At 40.0% G+C, this 26,959-nt stretch overlaps 1 protein-coding gene across 7 annotated transcripts in view; it reads left to right on the top strand.

Annotated features, from left to right (window-relative positions):
* The window catches only part of Pka-C3 (Protein kinase, cAMP-dependent, catalytic subunit 3), a 124,191-nt gene that overhangs the window by 32,287 nt on the left and 64,945 nt on the right, over nt 1-26,959 (top strand). For 6 of the 7 annotated variants that reach the window (XM_089468397.1, XM_089468396.1, XM_089468395.1 and 3 more), the window contains one exon: nt 23,265-23,433. In XM_089468397.1, the coding sequence (XP_089324523.1) occupies nt 23,265-23,433 (169 nt within the window). Of the gene's footprint in view, nt 1-15,534; nt 15,590-23,264; nt 23,434-26,959 lie in introns of those variants that run through there. The other variant, XM_089468399.1, reaches the window with a different exon arrangement.

Genomic DNA, 26,959 nt, shown 5'->3' with positions numbered 1-26,959 from the left:
TATGCAATTTATGAAATTTCGGTTTTTGTTAAAATTTACTCCCCACCCTTAAATTCACCCCCTCACCCTCACTTTTGTAAAAAGCGTATTTCAAATACTAGAGACTTGTGCTTTGGCAAATACATGCATATCCATGTTATAATCATAATGTGAAAGTTTCATGAAGATCGTATGTCCACAAAAAAAAGTTATTAAACAATTAAGTTCTCATAGTAAGCGCACACTGCAGCCAATGCGTGTTTATGCGTGGGTGCTTATGTGTGTGTTTGTGTATGTGTGTGTATGGGTGTGTGTATGCGTGTGTGTATGTATGCCTGTGTGTGCGTGTTTCTTGTGTAAGCTGAAAGACGCGAAAAATGATTGAAATAGTTATTGCTCCAAGGGTTCAGGGGATCTCGTAGTTGAGCAGTCTCGACTATAACTTTTACTTGTTATACCCTGAACCCATTGAAAATGGGAAATCAGGGTATAATGGTTTTGTTAAAAGTATGTAACAGGCAGAAGCAGGCGTGGCAGACCCCACAAAGTATATATATTCTTGATCAGGGCGACGAGCTGAGTCGATTTGGCTCTGTCTGTCCGTCTATCCGTATGTTTGAACGCGTCGATCTCAGAAGATATAAAAGCTAGGTCCGTGTATAGCACGCGCATATCGAGTTTTGCTTTAAATATCGATAAATTGCCGCGTTATTTTGCTATCGATTAAAAACGTTATCGAAAACCACTAATTATGTCACCTACATCTTTAATGCTAGAGTCTCCAAATTTGTTATGTATACTTATATGCATTTTATACAATTTCGGTTTTTGTCAAAATTACCCCCACCTCTAATTCACCCCTCACCTTCACATTTATTAAAGGCGTATTAAATACTAGGACTTGTGCTTTGGCAAATACATACATATCCATGATATAATCGTAATCTGAAAGTTTCATGAAGAAACTACATCCACAAAAAAAGTTATTGAACAATTAAGTTCCCTTAGTAAGCCAGCACTGCAGCCGATGTATGTATGTATATGTATGTATGTATGTATGATGCGTGTGTATATGTTTTTGTGTATGTATATTAGTGTATACACAAATACATATATGCATATTTATATTTCAGCATTGAAAGAGCCAGGCACCCATTTGGTGCACAGGCAACAAATGCTAATACATGGTGAAGAGACTGCAAGTGTGTGTGTGCATGACCGTCGCGAAATCATATTCTTCATGCGCATCAGCGTATTTCGCGAGCAAATTTTAATTTTTGTGCGCTGCTGAGTTCGGTGATTTGAGAGACCAAAGAGAGAGATAGAGTGCGAGAAAGAGAAAGAGAGAGTAGGACAAATAGCGCATAGGCATATAAGAATGGGACCAAATCGTTTGAGCGCTTGCAGCGCACTGACTTTGTCATGCAATATGTTCACTGCTCGAGCCTCAAGAGACTGAGCCGAGTAAATACGAAGTTAAGTAGTATCTAATGCACATTTTTTCGGTGGTGAAAAAGTTTGTTCTACATTTCTCATCTATGTGTTCTTTGATCAGTGTTAAAACGAAATCACATTATTGTTATGACGCCATATAGCAAAGAAAAGCCAGTGTAGCGGCATATGGCACATATATGGCACACGCCAATGTTCATCTCCCATGCATACAAACAAACACATACACACACGCACATGTAAAGGCACGGGGGTATACAAATGCTTCTTCTACAAGTTATATCCCAAGTTATATCCCATCCTATGCGACAACACAATCAAATGTACATACATACATATGTATGTGAGCACTTCACAAGATCGACCAAATGCAAATGCTGGGCTTTAAAAATGCTACAGGCAGCAAGAGCTTCGCACACAGACATACAAATGTTCATAGTACATGCAGCATACTGTAAGTGTGTGTGTGCATGCACGTCGTGAAAACATTTTCATTATGCGCACCAACGCTTTCATACCTTTCCCACAAATAATAACGAAGACGCAAATATTTTTTACGAGCTCGGCAAACGGTTGAAGAGTTCGGAATACTCTTCACAAAGAAGGGAAGAAACGGCAGATATATCCGCCATTGGGAGCGTGGCAAATCGGACAAAACAGTATCTCCTAAAGTTATAAACCTAGAAAGCTGAAATTTTGCACGTAAGATGATGTTTTAATTCAATAAAGATAAATTGTATATCTACGCCACTAGGGGCGTGTCAAATCGGACCTGAAGATATAGTGATTTTTTAAATTCTGCTATATTTTGGACACTATTGATGGTAGAGACCTCAAATTTTATACATATTTTATACATATATATACTCACGCTGACCACCCAAGACCAAAAAGCTTTTTCGGATAAATGTCCGCCCACAGTAGGCGTGGCAAACCGCAAAAGAGTAATCTCCTAAAATATAATAAAAAATAAAAGCATAAAATTTAGATAGTTAAGTTACTAATAACTCTCCTCTACCGTTAGCTCTTTCTAAGAACTGACCAAAAGTTAGGAGTCTACGCTCAGTAGGGGCGTGGTCAATCGGAAAAACAGCATTTTCTACAGCATTAGAACGAAGCTTAGCTACTAAATTGCTGATGAGATGTGAATGAGTATTCCGCAGTCGGTAACGCCCGATTGCAACGTGCTTGTTAAAATATTAAATAATTAAAATTTTAATTGTATATATGTGTTCGGTACTCAAGATAAAAAATATATGGTGGATACATCTACGAATATAGCGGGGATAACAAACAAGAAAAATCTGTATCTTCTACGCAATGAGTAGAAATGATTCATTGGAAACAGAAACTATATCTCTAAAGCTAGGTACACACGATACAACACATGTAAATTACTTGCTTCAATCAATTTTTGTTTTGCATGCAAACTTTTGCATAGCTATTTCGTACAATATATTGCGTTAATGTCTACACGTGTTTACACAAAGTATATATATTCCTGATCAGGGCAACGAGCTGAGTTGATTTTGCCCTGTCCGTCTGTCTGTCCTTCTGGCCGTCCGTTCATCTGTCCGTACGTTTGAACGCGTCGATTTTAGAAGATATAAGAGCTAGAAACCTCCATTTTTATACCCTGAAACCATTTTTTTGGCCCTGTCCGTCTGTCTGTCCGTCTGTCCGTATGTTTGAACGCGTCGATTTCCGAAGATATAAGAGCTTAAAAATTTCCGTAATTACAGCGCGGATATCAAGTTTATCATTAAAAATCGATAACTCATCCTGATCTCTTTTTATCGATAAAAAAACTAATCGAAAACCAGTTTTAAAATTATATCGCCTACACCTTTATTGCTAGTCTCCAAATTTTTAATGTATGATTATATGCAATTTATGAAATTTCGGTTTTTGTTAAAATTTACTCCCCACCCTTAAATTCACCCCCTCACCCTCACTTTTGTAAAAAGCGTATTTCAAATACTAGAGACTTGTGCTTTGGCAAATACATGCATATCCATGTTATAATCATAATGTGAAAGTTTCATGAAGATCGTATGTCCACAAAAAAAAGTTATTAAACAATTAAGTTCTCATAGTAAGCGCACACTGCAGCCAATGCGTGTTTATGCGTGGGTGCTTATGTGTGTGTTTGTGTATGTGTGTGTATGGGTGTGTGTATGCGTGTGTGTATGTATGCCTGTGTGTGCGTGTTTCTTGTGTAAGCTGAAAGACGCGAAAAATGATTGAAATAGTTATTGCTCCAAGGGTTCAGGGGATCTCGTAGTTGAGCAGTCTCGACTATAACTTTTACTTGTTATACCCTGAACCCATTGAAAATGGGAAATCAGGGTATAATGGTTTTGTTAAAAGTATGTAACAGGCAGAAGCAGGCGTGGCAGACCCCACAAAGTATATATATTCTTGATCAGGGCGACGAGCTGAGTCGATTTGGCTCTGTCTGTCCGTCTATCCGTATGTTTGAACGCGTCGATCTCAGAAGATATAAAAGCTAGGGACTTGAAATTTTTTTCCTAGGTCCGTGTATAGCACGCGCATATCAAGTTTTGCTTTAAATATCGATAAATTGCCGCGTTATTTTGCTATCGATTAAAAACGTTATCGAAAACCACTAATTATGTCACCTACATCTTTAAAGCTAGAGTCTCCAAATTTGTTATGTATACTTATATGCATTTTATACAATTTCGGTTTTTGTCAAAATTACCCCCACCTCTAATTCACCCCTCACCTTCACATTTATTAAAGGCGTATTAAATACTAGGACTTGTGCTTTGGCAAATACATACATATCCATGATATAATCGTAATCTGAAAGTTTCATGAAGAAACTACATCCACAAAAGAAGTTATTGAACAATTAAGTTCCCTTAGTAAGCCAGCACTGCAGCCGATGTATGTATGTATATGTATGTATGTATGTATGATGCGTGTGTATATGTTTTTGTGTATGTATATTAGTGTATACACAAATACATATATGCATATTTATATTTCAGCATTGAAAGAGCCAGGCACCCATTTGGTGCACAGGCAACAAATGCTAATACATGGTGAAGAGACTGCAAGTGTGTGTGTGCATGACCGTCGCGAAATCATATTCTTCATGCGCATCAGCGTATTTCGCGAGCAAATTTTAATTTTTGTGCGCTGCTGAGTTCGGTGATTTGAGAGACCAAAGAGAGAGATAGAGTGCGAGAAAGAGAAAGAGAGAGTAGGACAAATAGCGCATAGGCATATAAGAATGGGACCAAATCGTTTGAGCGCTTGCAGCGCACTGACTTTGTCATGCAATATGTTCACTGCTCGAGCCTCAAGAGACTGAGACGAGTAAATACGAAGTTAAGTAGTATCTAATGCACATTTTTTCGGTGGTGAAAAAGTTTGTTCTACATTTCTCATCTATGTGTTCTTTGATCAGTGTTAAAACGAAATCACATTATTGTTATGACGCCATATAGCAAAGAAAAGCCAGTGTAGCGGCATATGGCACATATATGGCACACGCCAATGTTCATCTCCCATGCATACAAACAAACACATACACACACGCACATGTAAAGGCACGGGGGTATACAAATGCTTCTTCTACAAGTTATATCCCAAGTTATATCCCATCCTATGCGACAACACAATCAAATGTACATACATACATATGTATGTGAGCACTTCACAAGATCGACCAAATGCAAATGCTGGGCTTTAAAAATGCTACAGGCAGCAAGAGCTTCGCACACAGACATACAAATGTTCATAGTACATGCAGCATACTGTAAGTGTGTGTGTGCATGCACGTCGTGAAAACATTTTCATTATGCGCACCAACGCTTTCATACCTTTCCCACAAATAATAACGAAGACGCAAATATTTTTTACGAGCTCGGCAAACGGTTGAAGAGTTCGGAATACTCTTCACAAAGAAGGGAAGAAACGGCAGTCTAACGCAAACAAATTTAAATTTTCGTGAGCTGCTGCTTGTGCTCACATACTTACATACATATACATATTTGAGAGAGCAGAGAGAGCGAGAGAGGAAAGTGAGCATAGAGGCATCTTTTGTTCAACATCTGACCGTCTCGGTCGATCGCATGAAGCGAAATGATTGTGCTTTCGTATATTTTCGTAGCCCGAACCTAAAAGTAGATGAGCCGAGCAAATACGAAATTGATAGGCCCTAGTAGACAGATTTTTCGGTGTTGAAAAACTTTATACTACATGTCTAGTCTTTGTGTTCTCTGGTCAGTGTATTAAATCTTCTGAGATCGACGCATATATACGGAGGAACTGACGGAGGGACAGACAGGCAGACGGACAGGACTAAATTGACTCAGCTCCAAAGCATTGTACCTTGATTTCCCATCTTCAATGGGTTCAGGGTATAACAAGTAAGAAAGCTCTAGAAGTAGAGAGAATGCTCGACTACGAGATCCCCTGAACCTTACGAGAAACTGATATTTTAATAATCCTTTGCGTCTTTCTACTTACCATAAAAATACACCATTCCCTTCTTGTGCAATTGCTGAAATTGCAATGCTGAAATTTTGCACGTAAGCTGATGTTTTAATGGGTGAAAAATTATATATCTACGCCTACTAGGAGCGTGACATGAAGTTATAGTGATTTTTCGACTTCTGCTATATTTTAGGCACTATTGATGCTAGAGATCTGAAATTTGGTATATATACGCGGGTTGACCACCCAAGTCCAATGAGCTATGGTAGATATATGTCCGCTCATGTTTCCTACAGTACAATAGCTATAAATTTCAAATTTGGATAGTTGAGTTGCTAGTAGCCTCCTCTATCGATGCCCCAAAAATAATTTTTAAGCCTCTTTAGGGGCGTTGCATATCGAAAAATACCCTGTAATTTTCACATTTATTGAGCGTAAGAATTCAAATTTTGCATTTAGGTTACTGGTTGCTCGTTCTAAGAGCTGACGAAAAAATGAGAAGTCTACGGTAACTAAGGGCGTAGCAATCGGCATTTTTAATGTCCATATTGCGGCATTTATATGCGTCAGCCATCTATTTATGTTTTTGTAAATAGGCCTAATAGGCATTGATAACACGGAAGGAAACATTTTTATAAAATTAAGAAAATATAATAAGAAAATATAAAAACTAAAATACCAAAAATTTGCAATTTACAAAAACGAGTTTTCCGCGGGATTTGAACTCGCACCCAAGCCAAATAGCATGTTCATGTCAAAATATCTAAAATAAATATCGCCGGCGCTTCGAACAACAGTAGTTAAAACAAGTAAGAAGACTCTAGTCGAGACTGCTCGACTAGGATATACCCTGAACCGTCTAATCTGATCAGTGTTTGAAAAGCTGACAGTCACAGCAGCAACAGTCGTAAAATTTTGTCTGTGCTGTGCTTCTGCAGCCAACAGTTTTCGCAGTTCTGTTGCTGCGAGCATTTTCGAAAGTCGCAGTCGCAGCAAAAGCAAAAAGAATTCTTGATCAGTAGCGCAGCGCTTCGAACTGCGTTCACTGGCGACAGTCGCAGTCGCAGCTAGAGCAAAAACTGTCGACTGCCGAACAGCACAGCAGACAGCTTCCACATTTTTTGCTTTGCTTTGTGCGCCATGAACGAAATGAATGAAAATTATCATTTTAACAAATAGTTAATATAGTTTATAATGGTGATTTTTTATTTTTTTATTTTTGATTTGATTTTCCGTCGGTTGCCTTGAAGCCGTCACAAACTGGGTTTAAAATATTTCGCATATTGTCAGAATTTAACACATTGAACGGTATGGAGTCCTCCGTAGCGAGCCCAATGATGACCTTATTAGTTGCTTTTTGTTCATTTCAAGTTTAATTTTTTTTTTCGTATAATTATAGACGACGAACAAATAGAAGAGTTTTCCGACAGTTCGGAAGGAGGAGTCGTTTTCAAATGATGTACATTGATAACATGAGCTTTTAACTTGGAAATTCGATTGGTTTTAAGTTTGCTTTTGCATGTTTTACATGTAGCAAAGTCCCCTTCCTCATTGGTATTAAAATACTTCCAAACATCACATTGTTTATTACGCGACATTTTTGCTGTTGCTCGGATGCACATTAATACAAGACTACGCCTACGATCTGTTTAATTGCTACAAAGTATGCCGCAAGTGACTTCGGCAATTACAGTCACAAAAGTTACGAAAACAAAGCAAAGTAAAAACTGTGGAAGCTGTCTGCTGTGCTGTTCGGCAGTCGACAGTTTTTGCTCTAGCTGCGACTGCGACTGTCGCCAGTGAACGCAGTTCGAAGCGCTGCGCTACTGATCAAGAATTCTTTTTGCTTTTGCTGCGACTGCGACTGTCGAAAATGCTCGCAGCAACAGTTCTAGCAATAACAGAACTGCGAAAACTGTTCGCAGTTTTTTAAACACTGAATCTAATATTCTAATCAGTCTGCACTTCTTTTCGGCACACATACATACACACGCACGTATTAGAACGCGCTCTGCTAACTGCGCAGTAAGCAACGACTGCGCTTGAAAAATGTAGGAATAGTTGAAAATACGTTATTTTCCCTAAAAGTTCTTTAATTTCGGAGCTGTCAAAGTTTTTTTTTTTTTATCAAAATCAGTAAGTAATGTGTTAACTTTTAGCTGAACTAATTTAGGCTTCTGTGAACGTAATGCAATACAAAAAAATATTAATATAGATAATTGTCAGAATTTTCACGAATCGTCAAACAATATGCGTAATAATTCACCGAACAAACCTTCTTGGCAGTTTCCTCACCTGAAACAAATACAGTAAAAATTGTATTTTAGAACCCCTAATAGGTTTACGACTCTTACAGCTACTCTCTACTAAATTAAGAGTGATAACTTTTTTTGTGTACCAAAAGCAAACAGAATGAAATGTATATAAAGTTAATACAAGTAAGAAAGCTCTAGTCGTGACTGCTCGACTACGAGATCCCCTGAACCCTTGGAGCAATAGATATTTCAATAATTTTTTGCGTCTTTCAGCTTACACAAGAAACACGCACACACACACACACCCACACACGCACGCACGTACGCATACACAGGCATACATACACACACGCATACAGACACACATACACACACACACATACAGACACACACACACGCATACTCACACAAAACGCATACACACACACACATACACAAAGGAGTTCGAGTTGCGTTTTCGTGGAGTACGGTCGACGTCATCGTGATCCATCGTGGACAATAGCTTGATCTGTGTTTTTCCCTGTGAAAGTGGAAAGAACTGTAGACAACGTGGAGTACCCCAGTGGTACAATCCGGTGGTGCAAGAGAGGGGGCAATAGCGTCACTGTTTTTGGCGTCAGGACTTTCCTCTTACCCTTTCTTTTTTTAAGCGCGAAAAGATTTGTCACATTAGGCGTCACATTTGTGCAAATAATAAAAAATCAGGTGCATTCACTCTAACAGCTGTTAGTAGTGCTGGAAATTGCAGCGGACAATCAGCTGCTCACTAACTTTGGTGAGTTGCTAAGTCTCAGCAAAGACAGCAACCTAGCTGCTGGTGTGAGGTAGCAGGTATTAAAAGTAGTGCATACTTTCGGGCTCTCGCTGTAGTTGAGTTTAAGTTACTGCGGTCTCTAAACTCAAATTATATTAGTAGGCAGTGCCCACTACAGGCTTCACGCCGTGGTAGTCGGAGTAATATGGAGGCCATGATGGAGGAGGAGCTGCAAGCTTTCGCGCGCCGTTCCTCGTTGCAGCGATCGCCGCAGCAACAACAGAGGGCAATGCCGCTGAGTGCCAGGCACCCAAGTCTTTAAAAGAAGCGTTAGCTCAAATAGGAGTTACGCTAGAGGGTTTGTCTGCCCTATTTGGGGGGCAGCGGCATATAAATGCACTAATGAGAGAGGAGCTGGCTAGGCTGGTCAGTCTCCACAAGACGGCCGAAGCGTTCTGCAACCGACCGGTCAAAGACTGCGAGGTGCAGACCACGTTGCTCAAGAAAGTAGCTGAGAAGGCTAAAACAGCGAGCGTTAGTGCTACAGCAGGTAGTAATACGCCCAAGCGGTCGAGGGAAGTTGCCACTGAGCAGAGAAAAACTCCCTCGAAAAAGCCGAGGCACAACAAAAGCGCAGCAAATCCAATGGCTCTACGCGCTGCAGCCGATAAAACCAACCAGGCAGGTCGACAGACGAGTTCGAACAGCTGGACGGTTGTTAAGGGACGCAAGCCGCTGAAAAAACGTTCCAGAAGTGACGCCATCGCGGTTTCAGGTGTAGGTGGTTGCAACTATGCGTACATGCTTCGCGTAGTGAAGAGCGACCCAAATTTAAAGCATCTGAGCGGCGACGTCCAAGGTATTAGGAAGACAGCTAAGGGGGACCTTTTGTTGCTACTTAGTAGGAAGCCGGAGCATAGAGCTGAGTCTCTGCACGAAGCTGTAGGCAAAGCCTTGGGTGACCGAGCGGTAGTTAAAACACTTATCGAATCGGCTCAAATTGAGATTCGGGACCTAGATGAGTTAGCAAGCAAAGAGGAGATCTTGGAGGCAATTAGGGTGGAGTTGAAGGATAGCTCACTCCCCATTGAGGCTATCAAATCGCTTCGGCCAGCTTTTGGTGGACAGCAAAGAGCTACGGTTGCTCTTCCAATTGGGAAAGCCAAAACTCTGCTCGAGCTGTCCAAAATTAGAATAGGATGGGTAGTTTGCCGTATCCGAGCCGTGGAGCAGCCTAAACGCTGTTTCAAGTGCCTCGATTACGGTCATATGGCAGCAAACTGTCGCAGCGACTGTGACCTAAAGGGCGCCTGTTTCAGGTGTGGAGAGATGGGTCACAGTGCAAAAGCATGCACCATGCCACCAAAATGTAGCCTCTGCATCCGGAAAGGTGAAAAGCAGACGGACCATTCAGCAGGCAGCTTCAAGTGCCCATCCTACCGTGAAGCTGCTCGTAAAATGAAATGTTAAGGTTCTTGAAGCTTAACTTAAATCATTGTATTGAAATGTTAAGGTTCTTGCAGCTTAACTTAAATCATTGTATTGCTGCCCAAGATCTTCTAGAGCAGACCATTAGGGAAAAATGTATAGACGTAACTTTTCTCAGTGAGCCCCACCACTGTATAACCAGCTGCCCTAGGACATGGTCAACAGACGTTAATGGCAAAGCTGCGTTGTGGGTATGCAGCAACTCAGCGAACGTACTTTCGAATGTTAAGTCATTCAATGGGTTCGTACGCGGCCGATATGGTAACTTATGGCTTTACAGTTGCTATCTGGCCCCCAGCATGCAGCTCAGTGAATTCACGACGGTGCTCGACGAGCTTGCCGAGGATGCTAGGGGTCGGAAGGCCATTATAGCTGGAGATTTTAACTCCTGGGTGTTAGAATGGGGTAGCCTCAAAACAAATGCCAGAGGTCGTATCCTACTGGAAATCTTCGCGACACTAGATGTTGCACTGCTCAACACTGGCCACGAGTACACCTTCAGTCGGGCGGGATACGGATCTGTTATCGACATTACTTTTGTCACTTCATCCCTCTTTCGGGGAGCAACATGAAGCCATTGCGATAGCTATACGGGCAGCGATCATACGGCACTTCTATTCACAATAGGTGAGCCACCTGCCAGGGCGTCAACCTTGTGGAGGGAGTCGTATCGGCTAGATACTTTTTATCCCGCGGTCTTTTCAGAGGCCATTCAGTCTCTGGGCACAATTGGTAATGGTAATTGGTAATTGGCAGCATGTTACGCCGCAAGCAGTTCATGCGACAACAAGAGCTTACATATTGGTGGAATGCACAAATAGGTGACATTCGTCGCAAATGCATCCAGGCGAGAAGAAGCTAGCAACGGGCTCGCGGTAGGTCTACGTTTTTTGAGAAACAATTAGCTTACCAGGCAGCTAGAAGACAGCTGAAGAGGGCCATTCGGGCAAGCAAAAGAGAATGCTTTTTAGAGTTGTGCGACTCAGCCGAATATGAACCTTGGGGCAGGGCATATAAGATAGTAGTTAAAAGACTATACGCAGGTAGACAGGTGCAGCCGACGGATCGTCTGGAGCTTAACTCGATTGTGGAAACACTCTTTCCAGAAAGATTAAGCTCCATTCATGCCCCTGGGTCCGAGTCTGCTGATCAGGCTCAACGAACACTGAAATTGTTTTAGTCACAGAGGAAGAAATCATAGTAACTCTCCGGGGTCTTAGAACCAACACGGCTATCTGTCTCTTAGACACCATGGGAAACATGTTTGAGAAATTGATCTGCTCTAGACTGGAGACTGCGATTACTAGCGCCGGAGGCCTGTCACCAAATCAATTTGGATTCCGGAAGGCCCGGTCAACAACGGATGCGCTAAACAAAGTTGTTGGACTGTCCACTTCCGCCATCCATGGCACAAGATGGAAGCATGGGACGAAGCAGTACTGCATTATTGCGACCCTGGATGTAAAGAATGCCTTCAATACAGCTAGTTGGGATATGATACTGAATGCGCTGTCACAATATAATATCCCTAAATATCTCAAGGAAACAATAAAGAGTTACTTCATAGGAAGAGCACTGGTATACAATACGAGTGAGGGTCCCCAAACTCATACAGTGTCAGCTGGAGTACCCCAAGGCTCTGTGCTGGGGCCTCTCCTATGGAATATCATGTACGACGGCGTACTGCGCTTGGAACTACCAGCAGGTGCGCACACCATTGGCTTTGCTGATGCTGTAGCTGTCGTAGCCATAGGAAAGGAACTAAAAGATACAGAGGATATGTGCAGCGAAAGTATCAATCGCATACGAAGCTGGTTGACTGGAGCTGGGCTCGAGCTAGCGGCACACAAAACTGAAGTTGTCCTAGTCAGCAGTTGCAAAAGAGTGGAAACTGCCAATATAAAAATCGGCAGCGTTACAATTGCGTCAAAGAGGGCGATAAACTTTCCGCGAGCACTTAGAGTATGTGCATAAAAAGGCAGTTGATTCTTGTAGAGCTCTCTCTAGAATTATGCTTAACACGCGGCGACCTAAACAGCAACGACGTTTCTTTCTAATGAGCGTCATTAGGTCCGTCATCCTCTATGCTGCGCCAATATGGGTAAGAGCGATGGCAACGCTGAGCTACAGCCGGGGCATTTGCGCGATCTACAGACTGAGCGCAATCAGAGTCAGCTGCGCTTTCAGGACTATCTCCGATGACGCGGCCCTCGTCATAGCTGGTATGGTACCATTGGAATACTTGGTCGCCGAAGCCCTGGAGCGGAATTCGCACGCGCCTGTGCAACTCAACGCTATCAGGGCGAACAGCATTGCACGATGGCAAAGAAAGTGGAATAGCTCAGCTAAAGGGTGGTAGACGCACAAGCTCATCCCGGAGCTTGAACCATGGGTCAACCGTAAACACGGCGAGGTAAACTTCTACCTTACGCAGTAAGAAGAGTCAGGTCTGCTCGAGGCTGTGCCGTAGACATTTGTTTATTTACTTCTATACAGGACCGAAACTGTCACTGTTGTCAAGGCTACTGAGTATAAATGGAAATTTGAATCTTTAGGGAAAAAAACGCGTTTTTCAAGTATTCGTCAAATTTTTTCAGTATTTTAAAGATCTACTGACCTACTCGTGGCGGAGACAAATCCAACAAATCAAAAACCATGACAAGCAAGAAAGCTCTAGTCGAGACTGCTCGACTACGAGATCCCCTGAACCCGTGGAGCAATAGATATATCAATAATTTTTCGCGTCTTTCAGCTTACACAAGAAACACGCACACACACACACAGGCACGTACGCACACACAGGCATACATACACACACGCATACAGACACACATACACACACATACACGCATACATACACAAACGCATACACAAACACATACACATACACACACACATACACAGACACATACACACACATACACAAAACACATACACACAAGCACCCACGCATAAAAACGCATGGGCTGCAGTGTGCGCTTACTATGAGAATTTAATTGTTTAATAACTTTTTTTATGGACGTACTATCTTCATGAAACTTTCAGATTATGATTATAACATGAATATGCATGTAATTGCCAAAGCACAAGTCTCTAGTATTTGAAATACGCTTTTTACAAAAGTGAGGGTGAGGGGGTGAATTTAAGGGTGGGGGGTAAATTTTAACAAAAACCGAAATTGTATAAATTGCATGTAAGCATACATCAAAAATTTGGAGACTCTAGCAATAAAGGTTTAGAAGATATAATTTTATAACTGGTTTTCGATAAGGTTTTTTATCGCTAAAAAAAGATCGGGATGAGTTATCGAATTTTAATGATAAACTTGATATGCGCGCTGTAATTACGGACATTTTAAAAAAAAATTTGAAGTTTTTAGCTCTTATATCTTCTGAAATCGACGCGTTCATACATACGGACGGACGGACAGACGGACGGACAGACAGACGGACAGACGGACAGGGCCAAATCAACTCAGCTCGTCACCCTGATCAAGAATATATATACTTTGTGGGGTCTGCCATGCCTCCTTCTCCCTGTTACATACATTTCAACAAAACCATTATACCCTGATTTCCCATTGAAAATGGGTTCAGGGTATAAAAATTGGTCCAGCACATATCAAGTTATAAGTGTTGGAGCACTTTTACACAACTCTCTTTTATATATATAGACTTACACAAATTTATGTTTGAGACAAACAAATACCTGATCTTTGGAGATATTTAGCTTCTGTACGCACGCGTATTATTTTTATCAAATGTGCTTTTTTTATGAATAGTCAGGTTCGCCTGAGGCTGTGCCGTAGACTGACTGACTACATTTGTTTATTTAATTCTATACTATTGTATAATATGAGAGCAGGACCGAAAACTGTCACTGTTATTAAGCCTACTGACTACTGGCCTTTTACACCCCAGCCACAGGCCCTGCTTCGTGTGGTAACGGGGCCTGTTCGGCTCTGGAGCGGGGCCTTTCTGCCGCTCGTGCCCATAAAAACGGTAAAGTGGAGTGATCTGGGTGACGCCACTTTCCCGCCAAATCGCGTGGCAGCCTCCCATTGGCCGAAGTACCGTTGTTGCCATGCGAGTGAAAACGTCCACTGCTATCACCCGGCCCGAACGGCACCTCGGCTAACGGTCACCGATGATCGTCGTGCGTGCGTCGCGAACTTATTGCTGAATCTGTAGGAGCGAAAGAGACCGCCTCAAACAGGACTTTGACCCCCTTTCCAGTCCGAGGGTCGCTTTGTGGAGCAACATGTATGTGTATATAAACGCACAGCAAATACGTACGTTCATATACATAAATACGTGCATACCTATAATAAATATATTATATATATTAATAAATTTTGTTTAATTATCTACTAATGTATTTATTTGTTCATTTTATTTCATTGTTTTAATTATTTTATAATTTAAGTCGAATCAAGAATTCAATTACTTAAATTTGCAAACAAATAGATATAAACATAAAGAAAAATGGTCTTACTAATTTAATTTTAAAAAATGGTTGAAAATGGGCCAAAAAATATTAAGAGCCCGTGTCTAGGGCAGGCCTTAGATTTTTTTGCCGTGCCCAAATTTGACACGGGCGCAACGAAAAATTTTTTGCTGGGCTATAGAAGAACAAGGTTTGCTTTATATCATAGCTAATATGCCACAAGTTAATAAATCTGCATACCTTTTATTAATTATTGCCGCGCACTAATTCCTCACCATATATACACATGTATGTGTTAAATATATCTAGAAATATATTTAAGTCGCACGTGGGGTTATTTTTTGAAAAGAACTAAATTTTGCATTTTGATGCTTATATAGCTTTATGCAGATGAAAGCTTTAAGGTTTTATGGCTGCACTGATAATTGTCGCTGCTGAATTCGCGCAGCGTGACAAGATCAGCTGATGCGCGTGCGCGACAACTTTTTCGGAACCCACCGAAAGCTCTCAATGCAGCTCTGCAAGCAATGAAAAGGTTCGGTGTACCTATCAAAGCTTTTGAAAACGCGCGTACTTTTTGAAAATAATTCATTTGTTATTTTTATATAACCTCTATTTTTTTTTTTTTTTTTTTTTTTTTTTTTGGCTTGCGACCATTACACCATTCGATAATATACCACCGTTAGACGAAATATTAGCGGGAATATGTTCGGATGTCTATTTCTTGATGTCTTTGGCATGAAAGGTACCTATCTCTTGACCTTGCAAATTCTCTAAAAGATAAAAACTATTTCCCAGTTTCTTTTTCACTCTACATTTCAAAAATTGGGGTTCCAATTTCGCATTATAATTGTGAGCGAATTTGCTAAGTGCGAAATTTCGGCGATACACTTCCTGCCCTTCCCTAAATGTAACAGGCTTAGAACGCAAATTATACTGTTAAACATTTCGTTCATAAGCTTGTTTTATGTTGCCCTGTATATCTTTACGAATTAGGGATAAGTTATCGGATCGAGAGAGTGGTACTAATGGTTCTTCAAGCAATGTTAATTGCTTTATCAACTTATAGTCAGAGCCATGAGTGATCATATCCAACCCAAATAAAGCTCTATAAGGGGAGCATCCTATGGATTGATGCAAAGCTGATCGTAAGGCGCATGAGATACTAGAAATATGTTGATCCCAATAAGTCTGGTCACTTTCGAGGTACGACCGAATAGCAGCTAACAGAGAGCGGTTAACTCGCTCAGCGGCATTGCTCTGAGGAGAGTATAAAGCCATATATATATGAGGTATTCCCAGTTCCGTTAAGAAAGCATTAAATTCATTGGACTTGAACTGCGGTCCATTATCGCTTACTATTGTCTCTGGAACGCCAAAACAATGGAATATATGTTTTATTAGAAACTCTTGAATAACAGACGACGTCAATTTTGTTCAAAGGCCAAAGCCAATGAAATTTACTGAAATGATCTAATACTATTAAAAGTCCCACATGCCCACTTTTGCTCCGGAAACATGGCCCTAATAAATCTATATACAACCTCTAAAAAGGTCGATAAGTCGGACTTTGAGCTCCCATTGGAGGACGGAGAGTATAATTCGGGGCTTTGGATTGTTTGCATACCGAACAATTTTTGATATAATCGTGGACATCCTTTGCTAACCCAGGTCAAAAAAGATTTTTTCGCAATTTCTCGATTGTTTTTTGTATACCTGAATGTGCTGAAGTTACATTATCATGGGCTTGCTTTAATACCTCGCCTTTAAGTGGCTCTGGCACCCATAGTTTCCACAAAAACTTATCTTGAACTTCATCTCCGGTCGAGTTTTCAGTTCGGATATAGATTTTATGATCCAAAATTTTGATATCTGGAAAACGTGAACTATTTTGCTCTAGATTAGCCTTCAATTGGTTGTAATCGTCAGACTGAAATGCCTCTGATTCTAAATTGATGATAGGACTCATGTCTAAAGAAGCGATTTCATTGCAATCATGCAATCGCGATAAAGCATCGTGCACAATGTGATCTTTTCCCTTACAATGTGACATAGTGAACTTATACTGTTGCAAACGAAAAATCCATCTAGCTAATCGTCCAGAAACATGTTGTTATCGCATCAGCCACAAGAGACTGGAGTGGTCAGTAATGACTTCAAACTCCTGCAACTCTAAATAGCAACGAAACTTTTCTATAGCTATAATAACTGCAAGACATTCACGCTCTGTAACACTATAGTTACGCTGAGATCGACTGAGTTTTTTAGACATGAATGCTACTAGTTTTTCTTCATTATCTTCAGAAAGTTGTACTAACACTGTACCTATTCCAAAATCACTAGCGTCACAATGCAAAAAGAATTTTTGATCAAACTTTGGATTTTGCAAAACTGGAGACGATGTTAACACAGCTTTTAGTTTTGCCATCGCAGTTTGGGCTTCTGGAGTCCAGTTAAACTTTTTTTTAGAAGATAAAACTTCAATTATGGGACAAGCTAGGTCCGAAAAGTTTTTTATAAAACAGCGATACCACCCACATATACCTAAAAAGCCACTCACTTGCTTTAAGTTTTTCGGAGGTGGCCAGTTTTGTATGCAAGAGATTTTAGCAGGGTCTGTACATATGCCTGTCTTGTCAATTACGTAACCAAGATACTTAACTTTTGTGACTGCAAAATGGCTCTTCTCAATATTTAGGGTGACATTGGCTTTCCGGAATTGCTCTGTAATTCGTACTAGCACGGAGATGTGCGAATTAAAATCTTCCGATACAATGCATAGATCATCTAAATATCAAAAAACACAGTTGCGTAAATCAGGAGGGATGATTTCATCTATTAGCCTACACTACATTGTTGATGGCGCATTGCACAGACCAAACGGCATAACCTTGAATTGATATAGTGGTCTTCCTGGTACTGTGAACGCTTTCAGTGGCTTTGAGTCATCCGTCAGTTCGATTTGCCAATAGGCGTCTTTTAAATCAAGTTTGGAGATAATGTTAGCTTTTGGCAATCTCGAAAAGATTCCATCTATACTAGGCAATGGATATGCGTCCTTTTTGGTCACCGCGTTCAGCTTTCGGGCATCTAAGCAGAGACGAACTTTGTTTGGTTTTTTGGTGATGTTTGATAAGTGAAGTGCAACCTAACTTTTCTGCAGCATTGGGAAACAACTGCTTAACTGCATTGAGCTGTTGTAACTGAAGGCTTGTTAGTGGATATTTACCTTCAACATCTTCGTCAACAACATCGAGGTCTGCTTCTACAGCACTGATAATATTTGGAGCAAGGGCAAATGTTTTCCAAAAGTCATGGCCTAGAATTAAATTCTGTTTAATGTTGGGGATAACATACAATTTCATGGGTTTTGATATTGCTTTATATTGCATGACAACACTCAAAACTCCTATGACTGCTTGATTTTCACCACCTGCAGTTTTTACAAAAGATTTGAGCAACTTAAAACAAGGACTTTTTGAAAAGTCATTTTTCGCTAGAGTAGCGCCAATGCAACTGATATTTGCACCAGTATCTAGTAAACCTGATTCATGAAAATTCAAAAAAGATACTTTCGCTTAACTGCGCATATCTTTTTGATTACTAAATATATTTGAGATTACTAATCTACGACTACTTTTCATTTCTTTATAGTATTTTCTCAACCTTGCACTACGTTTACTCATAACCGAATTTGGTTCATTGAAAATCCTTTTTCGTATTTCAAGATATTTAGATAGCTTGTCATTGTAGGGGAGAAAAAGATTGCAACGCCGGCGCAAAATTGTTGCGGATTGGGTCTCTTAATTCGCGGGCATCCGATTTTTAGGGGATGTCCCCTTCTGCTGGTTTTCCGCTAACCTACGTATACAAATTTTGCAATGTGGCTTGTATACCTGTGGTGTGCCACAACCATAACAAAAGACTCTACGATCCCTCAGGCAATTTTCCCAGACATGTCCCTTTTCTTCACAGTTCCAGCATGTCCAGTTGGAATGTGCCTTTTGCATCGCTGCAATTTCTAACTCTTCTGAATCTGTCTCTTCTTCAACCTCAATTCCGAGACCAGTATTCTCGATTTCACGACGAAACGCAGCAGGCTTTGGTCGAGAAAAATTGTCTGATTAACTTCTAAGGTAATTTGTTAAATTTTCGCTCATTTGCACTAACCTACGCAAATGACGAACTGAGCTGATAGATTGGTACAGTAACTTGTGCCGCATCTCAGGCAACAGGTTATTTTGCAGAATTTCTAATAATTCTTCTTCGCCTATTTTGAGGCCAAATTTATCAATTAATGCAGCTACCGAATCATGAAAAGCAACAAAAGATTCACCGACTTTTTGCTTTCTATGTCGCACTAACTCTTTACTCATAAATTCTGAGCGATAATCTTTATATTGCTGTCGAAGTGCTGCACAAAAATCATTCCATACAATTCTATCTACCTGTTTATGGTGCCTCCAGAACCAATCTCTAGCTTTCCCAGAGAAAAGAATGTGCAAATGCTTGCAAAGCCCCATAAAATCACTTGAACTGGGCCGTGAATCAATACGGAGTGTGGACATCACACGAGTGACTGACTGTTCGATCATTTGCTGAATTATATTATAATCAACGCCTGCTGATTCTCGACGAATATGGCACGCTCGATTGGGTCTGCCTCGTCGGCGGGTACTAATGCCTCTTGGAGGAGGAACTACGTTTCGGTCAGAATTATGGCTTGCATCTAAACCGGATATAATTACCTCACTGCCTTCGAGCGATCGTTCTTGGGGATGCTCTAGAGACTCAGGCGGAACTTCACCTAATGCTTTGGCGTTACCATACGCGTACTACCGGGAATTGCTAATGTTGAAGCTGGTTTCGGGTCAGGTGAACAGTTGCCAATAACCAAGTTAATTGACCTTGAGTCCAATGTGGACTGACATAATGGACATTCTTGCTTATTTTCCAGTCACCGTTCTAAAAATAGTTTGTGAAAATTGTGCCTACAAGGGGTACAATAACATTGCTGGGTATTGCTCATCCCTTGGCTACAAAGACTACACAAACTAACAGTTTTCTCTACTGTGCGCATATCTTGAGGACTTCTTGAAATAGGCATTTTGTATCTAAATATTTTTGATTTGCTAATGAATGTGACAAGTTTGGGTTGATATAATGGGGAAGGAAGCTAGGTTTTGTGCTGTTGTTTTCTTGCTATATTATACAATTAGGGGAAACAATGAACTATGGGCTATTGCTACTTAAGCTGGTTATAGAGTATTGCTATGCAAAAGTTAACTAAAGTGTGAGTGTTCGGCAAGGATACGCCAATGCAGCATATACACAAGTTGCAGACAACACTCTCAACATTAAGCAACTTCTGTCATAACAACATCTACTGGCCAGACGAGTATGAGTTTATATTGCACCAAGATTCATCTCATTTGGCCTTGCAAAAACTACCAGAGAACAATCAGTATTGATATCCGAGCTGGGCCCAATATACAATATTCTGGAATCCTATCTGATAATTGCACAAAACACGATCAAAATGATATCTAGATGAAATAACAACCATACGAAGACAAACGAGCAAACATGGTGACACAGATGTTATTATAAGTTAGTTGAATTTATCTTATTCGGGTTTCTCGGTCTGAGATTCAGCTCGAATCTTTCAGCTTCGTAGTCCCTATAAAGAATTGATTTGACTCATCAGTCCCAGTTGCGATAGGCCGACCAAGCAAGTCCAATCTATTTCAGCACTCTGGACATTGAGTTTTTCAACCATCACCAAAATGGGTGTTTCAAACAGCCAACTCTTTTTCTGCGAATCGAGAACAGACTATTGACTATTTGAACAAAAACAGGTAAGAATGCTCTAGTCGAGACTGCTCGACTACGAGATCCCCTGAACCCTTGGAGCAATAGCTTTTTCAATCATTTTTCGCGTATTTCTACTTATACAAGACACACGCACACACACACACACACACACACGCACGCACGCAAACACAGGCATACATACACACACACACACATACACACACACACACACACACACACACACACATATTAACACACACAAGCATAAACACGCATGGGCGGCAGTGTGCGCTTACTATGAGAAGACAATTGTGGACATACGATCTTCATGAAATTTTCAGATTATGATTATAACATAGATATGCATGTATTTGCCAAAGCACAAGTCTCTAGTATTTGAAATACGCTTTTTGCACATGTGTGGGTGAGGGGGTGGATATAGAGGTGGGGGGGGTAAATTTTAACAAAATCCGAAATTGCATAAATTGCATATAGGCATACATTAAAGATTTGGAAAATCTAGCAATAAAGGTGTAGAAGATATAATTTTATAACTGGTTTACGATAAGGTTTTTTATCGATAAAAAATATCGGGATGAGCTATCGATTTTTAATGATAAACTTAATATCCGCGCTGTAATTACGGACATTAAAAAAAAATTGGAAGTCTCTAGCTCTTATATCTTCTGAAATCGACGCGTTCATACATACGGACGGACGGACGGATGGACGGACGGACGGACGGACGGACAGACAGACGGACAGGGCCAAATCAACTCGTCGGGATTCCAATGGGAAATCAAGGTATAAGGGTTTTGTTGAAATGTATGTGACAGGCAGAAGGAAGCGTGGCAGACCCCACAAAGTATATATATTCTTGATCAGGGCGACGAGCTGAGTCGATTTGGCCCTGTCCGTCTGTCCATCCGCCCGTCTGTCCGTCTATCCGTCTGTTTGAACGCGTCGATTTCCGAAGATATGAGAGCTAGAGACTTGATTTTTTTTTTAAATGACCGTATATACAGCGCGGACGTCGAGTTTGCTTTTAAAATTCGATAAATCATCCCGTTATGTTTTTATCAAGTAAAAACATTCAAGTTCAAATCAGATGCCACTATAGCTAATTGTGAATGATTTTTCTTTTTTTAAATTTCTCAAATATTCAATATAATATAGAGATCATATGCTGAAAGTTTCATTAAATTCCGTTCAGTCAAAAATTAATGAAAAATAATCAAATATTTGGCCAATTAACAAACGCACGTGCAGCAGCTACAACAAAAACATTCGTTGAATCACATCAGCAGTTAGTTTTGTTTAGTTTTGGTAGATGGCGCAGCAACAGTGAATCTATTTGAATTTTGCCAGCGCCACTAGCAGGAGTGAGGTGGCCTAGTGTGTTAGCTGCATGACGCTCGATCGAGAGGTCGCGGTTCGAGTTCTGATCGATGCAACTGGTGTTAAATTTTTTTAATTGTTTCAAAATATTTTTGTATTTTATTAAATGAGTTTGGTATTTTGTTTATATTGTTAAATACATCGAAATTGAAATTTCAGCTATACTAAATGGGCATTTTTATTTGTTGGGTTCAGGGTAGTATGTATCTAGTCGAGCACTCTCGACAAGTAAGAAAGTTCTAGTCGAGAGTGCCCGACTACTAGATCCCCTGAACCTTTCGAGCAATAGCTGTTTAAATCATTTTTCGCGTCTTTCTGCTTACACAAGGCATACACACACGCACAAAAACATGCACACACACACACAGGCATATATACACACACACACATACGCATACACACAGAGATACGCACGCACGCTTATGCGCACGCATTGGCTGTAGTGGTTGCTTACTAAGGGAACTTAATTCTTCAATAACTTTTCTTGTGGATACTACATCCATTCTACATGATACTTTTAGATTATGATTATATTTGCCAAAGCACAAGTCTCTAGTATTTGAAATACGCTTTTTGCACAAGTGAGGGTGAGGGGGTGGATATAGAGGTGGGGGGTAAATGAAAACCGAAATTGCATAAATTGCATATAAGCATACATTAAAAATTTGGAGACTCTAGCAATAAAGGTGTAGAAGATATAATTTTATAACTGGCTTTCGATAAGGTTTTTATCGATAAAAAACATCGGGATGAGTAATCGATTTTTAATGATAAACTTAATATCCGCGATGTAATTACGAACATTTTTTTTTAAATTTGAAGTCTCTAGCTCTTATATCTTCTGAAATCGAGCCGTTCATACATACGGACAGACGGACGAACAGACAGACGGACATGGCCAAATTGACTCAGTTCGTCGCCCTTATCAAGAATATATATACTTTGTGGGGTCTGCCACGCCTCCTTCTGCCTGTTACACACATTTCAACAAACCCATTATACCCTGATTTCCCATTGAAAATGGGTTCAGGGTATGAAAATACCCGAAATTATGTAAAGTTCATCTATCTCAGGCTGGGAGTCCAAAATCCATTAGATATATATTTTCCAACGTGTTTTTTTTTAGCAATCGGTATCGTCCGACTGCCATGTTCTTAATTTTTTTAATTTTGAAATATTTAATTGAGTTTTAAAAATTGTGATTGCAGGCACTGGTACATTTGGACGCGTCTGCCTCTGTCGTGATCGGGTTTCGAATAAATATTGTGCCATGAAAATTTTAACAATGGCAGAAGTCATTCGACTAAAACAAATTGAACACGTAATAAATGAACGAAATATATTGCGTGAAATACGTCACCCATTTGTTATATCCTTGTAAGTAATATAAATTTTTTTTGTGCAACTATGCACATCATATCTTAACATATTACTGTTATATTTACATAGGTTAAATTGCGTAGTATAGTGAGATTAATTACAGCTATATTGTTACTTCAAATTTGAAACAAATAAGAAAGCTCTCGACTACGGGATGCCCTGAACCCTTCGAGCAACTGACATTACAATAATTATTCGCACATGCAAATACACGCAAATACACAGGTATACGCACGCATAAACACGCATTGGCTGCAGTGGTGACTTACTATGGGAACCTAATTGTTTAATAGCTTTTCTTGTGGATGGACTATCTTCATAAAATTTATAGATTATAAATATACTAGCGGGCCTGGCAAACGTTGCATTGCCCTATCCATTATTTCTAAGTAAACAAGTAAGAAAGCTCTAGTCGAGACTACTCGACTACGAGATCCCCTAAACCCTTGGAGTAATAGCTATTTCAATAATTTTTCGCGTCTTTCAGCTTACACAAGAAACACGCACACACACACACACACACACACACGCAGGCACACACACGCACGCACGCACGCACACACAGGCATACATACACACACATACATACACACACATACACACACACACACACACACACACATATACACAAACTATTACATACATATACACACACAAGCATAAACACGCATGGGCGGCAGTGAGCGCTTACTATGAGAACTTAATTGATTAATAACTTTTTTGTGGACGTACGATCTTCATGAAACTTTCAGATTATGATTATAACATGGATATGCATGTAATTGCCAAAGCAATTGAAATACGCTTTTTACAAAAGTGAGGGGGAGGGGGTGAATTTAAGGGTGGGGGGTAAATTTTACCAAAAACCGAAATTGTATTAATTGCATATAAGCATACATTAAAAATTTTGAGACTCTAGCAATAAAGGTGTAGAAGATATAATTTTATAACTGTTTTTCGATAAGGTTTTTTATCGAGAAAAAAAGATCGGGATGAGTTATCGATTTTTATACCCTGAACCCATTTTCAATGGGAAATCAGGGTATAATGGTTTTGTTGAAATGTATGTAACAGGCAGAAGGAGGCGTGGCAGACCCCACAAAGTATATATATTCTTGATCAGGGCGACGAGCTGAGTTGATTTGGCCCTGTCCGTCTGTCTGTCCGTCTGTCCGTCTGTCCGTATGTATGAACGCGTCGATTTCAGAAGATATAAGAGCTAGAGACTTCAAATTTTTTTTAAATGTCCGTAATTACAGCGCGCATATCAAGTTTATCATTAAAATTCGATAATTCATCCCGATCTTTTTTTATCGATAAAAAACCTTATCGAAAACCAGTTATAAAAATTATATCTTCTACACCTTTATTGCTAGAGTCTCCAAATCTTTAATGTATGCTTACATGCAATTTATACAATTTCGGTTTTTGTTAAAATTTACCCCCCACCCTTAAATTCACCCCCTCACCCTCACTTTTGTAAAAAGCGTATTTCAAATACTAGAGACTTGTGCTTTGGCAATTACATGCATATCCATGTTATAATCATAATCTGAAAGTTTCGTGAGGATCGTACGTCCACAAAAAAAGTTATTAAGCAATTAAGTTGTCATAGTAAGCGCTCACTGCCGCCCATGCGTGTTTATGCTTGTGTGTGTATATGTATGTTTGTGTATGTTTGTGTATGTGTGTGTATGTGTTTGTGTATGTGTGTGTGTATGTGTGTGTATATGCGTTTGTGTGTGTATGCGTGTGTGTGTATGTGTGTCTGTATGCGTGTGTGTGTATGTATGCCTGTGTGTGCGTACGCGCGTGTGTGTGTGCGTGTTTCTTGTGTAAGCTGAAAGACTCGAAAAGTTATTGAAATATCTATTGCTCCAAGGGTTCAGGGGATCTCGTAGTCGAGCAGTCTCGACTAGAGCTTTCTTACTTGTTAATGATAAACTTGATATGCGCGCTGTAATTACGGACATTTACAAAAAAAAATCGAAGTCTCTAGCTCTTATATCTTCTGAAATCGACGCGTTCATACATACGGACGGACGGACGGACGGACGGACAGACAGACGGACAGGGCCAAATCGACTCAGCTCGTCGCCCTGATCAAGAAAATATATACTTTGTGGGGTCTGCCACGCCTCCTTATGCCTGTTACATACTTTTATGTTTGAGACAAACAAATATCTGAATTTTCCAGATATTTAGCTTTTGTACTCACGCGTATTATTTTTATAAAATGTGTGTTTTTTTTATGAATAGTCAGGTTCGCCTGAGGCTGTGCCGTAGACTGACTGACTACATTTGTTTATTTACTATTGTATAATATGATAGCAGGACCGAAAACTGACACTGTTATCAAGCCTACTGAGTATCAAAAGAAATTTGAATTTTTAGGGAAAAAACGCGTTTTTCAAGTATTCGTCAATTTTTTTCAGTATTTTTAAGATCTACTATCCTACTCGTAACGGAGACAAATCCAAAAAATCAAAAACCATGAAAATTGGTCCAGCAGATTCCGAGTTATAAACGGAGGAGCACTTTTAGATATGCATGTATTTGCCAAAGCACAAGTCTCTAGCATTTGAAATGCGCATTTTACAAATGTTGGGTGGAGGGGGTTAATATAGGGTTGGGTAAATTTTGACAAAAATAGAAATTCTATAAAGTACATATGAATCTATATTTAAAATTTAATTAAATTTGGCGTCTGGTCCTTCGATGGGCCAGTGTATAATAAATAATCAAATATGTAGACTGCAACTTGCGGACTCTTTGAAATTAACACGAAGTGCTGGCACCAGTGCTTCCATTTGTACTGTTTATTAGATCAAATAACGCAAGCGCAGCTTGCACAGCGAGAGCGCATCTATATGCGAACAGAGAGCGACACCATTAGAGCGCAGTACCGTGCTCCCGCTCACAAAAACAAATATTTAACAGTGGCTCATAATTAATAATTCACTCCTTCAATTTCTTATATTACATTTCAATACATTTCAATTCAATTATATGCAAATGGCTTAACATCGGCCGCGTTGAAAGGCCGTAGGGCTTCAATAAATAATTAGACTCATTTACGAAGTGAAAGAGTATATTGGTTTTGTGCAATGTCCGTCTTGCTGTCCGTCTGTCCAGCTAGAGACTTGAAGCTAGAGACTTGAAATTTGGAACACATACTCGTGTATATCTCCGATTTATAAAGTGGCACTACGGGCGCGGCAAATCGGAAAATGCATTTTCCGATATACCAGAAATAATGTTTGTTGAAGAGCTAGAAAGCTGAAATTTGGTATGCAGGTCCGCGTCGACCACCCAAGATCACGAGCTATGGCGGATATATCTCCGCTCTATCATAGGGAGCGTGGCACACCGCAAAAGTTTATATCTCCTACATTTTAAGAGCTAGAAGCTTCTAATTTGGATGGTTTAGTTACTGGAAGCCTCCTCTATCGATGCCTCAAAAATAATTGTAAAGCTTAATTAGAGGCGTGGCATATCGAAAAATACCCTGTAATTTTCACAT

This window comes from Drosophila arizonae, chromosome 4 (assembly GCF_054131065.1).
Source record: "Drosophila arizonae isolate 15081-1271.41 chromosome 4, UAZ_ARI_1.0, whole genome shotgun sequence".
NCBI classification, from domain to species: Eukaryota; Metazoa; Arthropoda; class Insecta; order Diptera; family Drosophilidae; genus Drosophila; species Drosophila arizonae.
Note: the sequence above shows the minus strand (reverse complement) of the source record. Positions and strands in the feature narration are given on the sequence as shown.